The sequence below is a fragment of the Microtus ochrogaster genome, chromosome 16, assembly GCF_000317375.1.
Source record: "Microtus ochrogaster isolate Prairie Vole_2 chromosome 16, MicOch1.0, whole genome shotgun sequence".
In the NCBI taxonomy this organism is placed as follows: domain Eukaryota; kingdom Metazoa; phylum Chordata; class Mammalia; order Rodentia; family Cricetidae; genus Microtus; species Microtus ochrogaster.
This window is the reverse complement of record NC_022018.1, coordinates 50,293,015-50,294,446: the sequence shown is the minus strand read 5'-3', so window position 1 is coordinate 50,294,446 and position 1,432 is coordinate 50,293,015. Positions and strand designations below refer to the sequence as shown.

Genomic DNA, 1,432 nt, shown 5'->3' with positions numbered 1-1,432 from the left:
GGCTGCGGGGCTGCGGGCAGCGGGCCGCAGTAGGCGGGGAGGGCGGCCAGGCCGCTGGTCCAAGTCAGGTAGCCGCAGTACGACTGCCACAGCCACTCATGCACCTGCCGCGAGTACTCGCGCGCGCTCAGGCGGCCCGGACCGGCCGCCGCCTCGCAGTCCCCGGGCTCCTGCGGCCCCGCCACCGCCGCCGCCGTCTCCCGGCGCTTCCGGAGCTCTCGAGGCGCCTCCGCCTCGGAGTCGGCCGGGCCGATGGTCGCGAGGGCCGGGGGCTGGGGGGCGGCAGTGGCAGGAGAGTCAGGCCCGGAAGGGACTGGCTCGTGGTCCCCGCCGCCGCTGCCGTCCTGGCCCGGGGGACGGCTCCGGGCTTCCTCGGGCCCCTCTGCCATCGTCGCCTCGGAGGCACCCTCCGCGCTGCCTGTCACTGGGCCGTCGCCCTCCCTCGGCTGCCCCTCCCCAACCGCCCGGGAGCAACCACAGCGGCGGGCGGGCGGGCGGGCGGGCGTCAACAATCCGACGCCGGAAGCGGAAACCCCTCCCCTCCGGCGCGTCGCGGGGGGAGCCGGGCGGGTGGTGGGATTCCTGCGGAAGTTGGTTCCCGGTTATGCAACGGTGTTTCTGCCGCTCTGTTGTGTGTTTTAATCATAAACTGTGACGTCTTCGTTAACATAACACATCGCGACACAACAAAACGTGTTCGATCCTGCGTACGCGCAGGACTCTGTGAATGTACCTAATTAGGCTACATCTGTGAGACCTTCGGCATCACTCATTCCTCTTGACAATTCCATCACCAACGCCTTAGAGACGCTCCTGTGGGGTTAGGACCGGGTTGTCCCTCTTGGAACTGCAACCGAATTACCGGAATTTCCAAGCGGGCCCAGACCTCTAAGCACAGCGTCTATTTCTTGCTTAATACCTTAGTCCGTGTATGATTTGGTCTTTTCATCTATACGCAACATCTCACATACTTATATCTTAATACACTTTGCTGTGTTAAATTTATAAGCCTGTTAGGAGTAGCAGTGTGACTTTATATCCCCAGGGTCGTACAAGAAATATACAAGAGCCAAAAATGTGAGAATACTCGATGATGATCGTGCTAGCTAATGTCAGCTCGATAAAGGCTAGAGGCATTTGAGAGGAGGGGGGCCCTAAATTGAGAAAATGCCTCTTTAACACTGTCCTGTAGGCAAGCCTGTAGAGCATTATCTTATTTGGTAATTGATGTGGAAGGGCACAGCCCATTGTGGGTGGTGCCACCACACCCAGCCTGGTAGTCCTGGGTTGTATAAAAAGACAGGTATGGAGAGAAGCCAGCAGCACCCTTCTATGGGATTTGCATTAGCTCCAAGCCTCCAAGTTCCTTCCCTGTTTGAGTTCCTGTCCTGTCTTCCCGCAGTAATGGACTACAATGAGGAATTGTAAGCCA

The 1,432-nt window shown here is 59.1% G+C and overlaps 1 protein-coding gene across 1 annotated transcript in view; it reads right to left on the bottom strand.

Annotated features, from left to right (window-relative positions):
* Nucleotides 1–491, bottom strand: part of Fam8a1 (family with sequence similarity 8 member A1) — a 9,930-nt gene extending 9,439 nt beyond the window's left edge. The window contains exon 1 of the mRNA XM_026783017.1: nt 1–491. This exon is cut by the window's left edge and continues 272 nt beyond it. Within this exon, the coding sequence (XP_026638818.1) occupies nt 1–389 (389 nt within the window). The 5' untranslated portion in view covers nt 390–491.
* Nucleotides 492–1,432: the final 941 nt, after the last annotated feature.